This window comes from Telopea speciosissima, unplaced genomic scaffold, assembly GCF_018873765.1.
Source record: "Telopea speciosissima isolate NSW1024214 ecotype Mountain lineage unplaced genomic scaffold, Tspe_v1 Tspe_v1.0617, whole genome shotgun sequence".
In the NCBI taxonomy this organism is placed as follows: Eukaryota; Viridiplantae; Streptophyta; class Magnoliopsida; order Proteales; family Proteaceae; genus Telopea; species Telopea speciosissima.
Window position 1 is genome coordinate 1 of NW_025317953.1, and position 2,038 is coordinate 2,038.

Below are 2,038 nucleotides of genomic sequence, written 5' to 3' on the forward strand. Positions count from 1 at the left end.
AAAATAGCTTATGCATATTCAATACCAACCGTTTGTGTATCTAGTACATCCAAGACATCCTCTTGAGACCATATTCGAGTACGCATCCCTGGTTCATCTATGTTCTCTTGACGAACAATATTCCTTCCAAGATCTCGAAGTAGATCATGCATATCTAACTCACCTTCTTCACTAATCGTTACCAAAGACCTTACACAAAGAGCATGAAGTCCTACTTGAGAAAAAAACCCACACCCATCCCATATGTGACATACAATATCTTTATCCATTCCAATAAAAAAACAAGCAGTATCAAGAAACATTTGCTGCTCCTCGTCTTTTAATGCTTCATAACTTATTTTCAACCTTTCCATGACATCATTATTGGAAACTTTTTGCAACTTCTTTAGCATGCCTTCCCATACTCTTTTTTCCTTTAAATATAAAGATGAACCTATAACTTCAAGAGCCAAGGGAAATCCTCCAGTAGTTTTTACCATAGCTTCTGAGAGATCCAAATAATCTCCTGGAGGTTGGTCCCTTCTAAATGCATGATGGCTAAAAAGTTGAAGAGAGTCATCTTTATCCATTACTCTGGGCTCGTAAATCTCTGCTGCGTCTTGAACACATAAAATTTGCTTATCTCTACTTGTGATAATGATTTTACTTCCAACACCAAACCATTTGCGGTCCCCAACTAAAGATTTTACTTGAATATCCCGATCTACATCATCAAGAATAATTAGAACTTTTGTTGCACAGAATCTTTGCTGGATCACATTAATTCCATCATCCACACTAGCAATATCTTTATTTCTTGTTTCAGGATATCCAAGATAAGTTGCCTTTGCAAATGAACAAGTACATTATAATGTTGAGCAGTTTCTCGAACATTTGCAATAAAGCTACATCTTTCAAAGTTATGAAAGACTGTGTAGTAGACAGCCCTAGCGATCGTTGTCTTTCCAATGCCACCGAGGCCATGGATCCCCACAATTTTTCGATCCTTAGATTTAATATCTAACAACATCAACATTTCTTTTATATGAAGTTGGATTCCAACTAGGTTGTTAGCAACACTTAAGGGTCTCTTGTTCAATGTTCTCCCAACTGTTTTAACAACTGTTTTTATTAACGTTCCTTCATACCTGCATAATTCAAACAAAAATAAATAAATACTTTGGATGATAAATTATATACATAAGGAAACGAATCAAAAAAATTCAACATGGAAGAAACCACAAGTAAATTATACAAGTCTTACTATGTGTTTGCATCTCATTTTTTGTTTAGATTTTAGTATTTATTCTCCACCAATATTATTCACAAACGAGAAAATAGAGTAGCAAGTAGGTTGAAGAAAAATGATAATTAGCAAGATCTCATATTTTATTCACATTTGTTGGCCCTTAACCAAACTGTCTTTTTTTTTTCTCGGGTACTTTTAAACCCAAATACTAAGACAGTGAGTAGTTCCAACTTGGAAGACATTAATAATAATAATCCATAGTTAATTTATGGGAACAAATAAAAAGAAAGTGTTGGGAGTAGTTACGTATCCTCCATGGAATGCCATCCATCCAATTCTCCAACCTCTCTCATAGCCTCCTTCCACTTTTGCAACATTGTGACGTGGTCCAAGCAGTTGCCCATATTGATCTGGTGTTCCTCAAAGGCCTTGGTGTATATCCCGGTCTGGTTTCGCACATCCCTTTGTAGAAAATGGGGAAAACGATCTGATTCATTGTTCTTCTGCATTCAGATATCTGGGTTAGCTCTTTGAGACACCATTTACTTGATGCATAGTTTTCCGAGAAGATGGGAATCGAGATTCTCGACCCCTGGATTGCAGCGAGTAGCTCCGGCCCAATCTTGTTTCCCTTGTGGAGTTCCTCTGAGTCCCGGAAAGTTCGAATTCCAGCATCAATCAAGGAATTGTAGAGGTAGTCTGCGAAATTGGTGCGAACATCTTTGCCATGAAAGCTCAAGAACACTTCGTAAGTACTCGAACCAGTAAAAGAGGATGATGATGATGAAGAAGAAGAAGAAGAGGCCTGAT

The 2,038-nt window shown here is 37.0% G+C and overlaps 2 protein-coding genes across 2 annotated transcripts; both read right to left on the bottom strand.

Annotated features, from left to right (window-relative positions):
• Positions 1 to 8: 8 nt before the first annotated feature.
• LOC122648225 (disease resistance protein L6-like) lies at positions 9 to 569 on the bottom strand. Its single transcript, XM_043841475.1, has one exon. The coding sequence runs from the start codon at positions 567 to 569 to the stop codon at positions 9 to 11; it is 561 nt and encodes a 186-aa protein (XP_043697410.1).
• Positions 477 to 1,653, bottom strand: LOC122648226 (disease resistance protein RPV1-like). Its single transcript, XM_043841476.1, has 2 exons — positions 1,535 to 1,653; positions 477 to 1,127 (listed from the first exon to the last, which is right to left on the bottom strand). The coding sequence occupies exons 1-2, from the start codon at positions 1,630 to 1,632 to the stop codon at positions 755 to 757; spliced, it is 471 nt and encodes a 156-aa protein (XP_043697411.1). The 5' UTR covers positions 1,633 to 1,653; the 3' UTR covers positions 477 to 754.
• Positions 1,654 to 2,038: the final 385 nt, after the last annotated feature.

Bases quoted from the DNA above. Each gene is read 5' to 3' on its own strand.
- LOC122648226 (XM_043841476.1), bottom strand. From the start codon at position 1,632: ATGGGCAACTGCTTGGACCACGTCACAATGTTGCAAAAGTGGAAGGAG. The intron at 1,128-1,534 runs GTAACTACTCCC...TGAATTATGCAG, and splicing joins TGGCATTCCATGGAGGATAC to GTATGAAGGAACGTTAATAA.
- LOC122648225 (XM_043841475.1), bottom strand. From the start codon at position 569: ATGGATAAAGATGACTCTCTTCAACTTTTTAGCCATCATGCATTTAGA.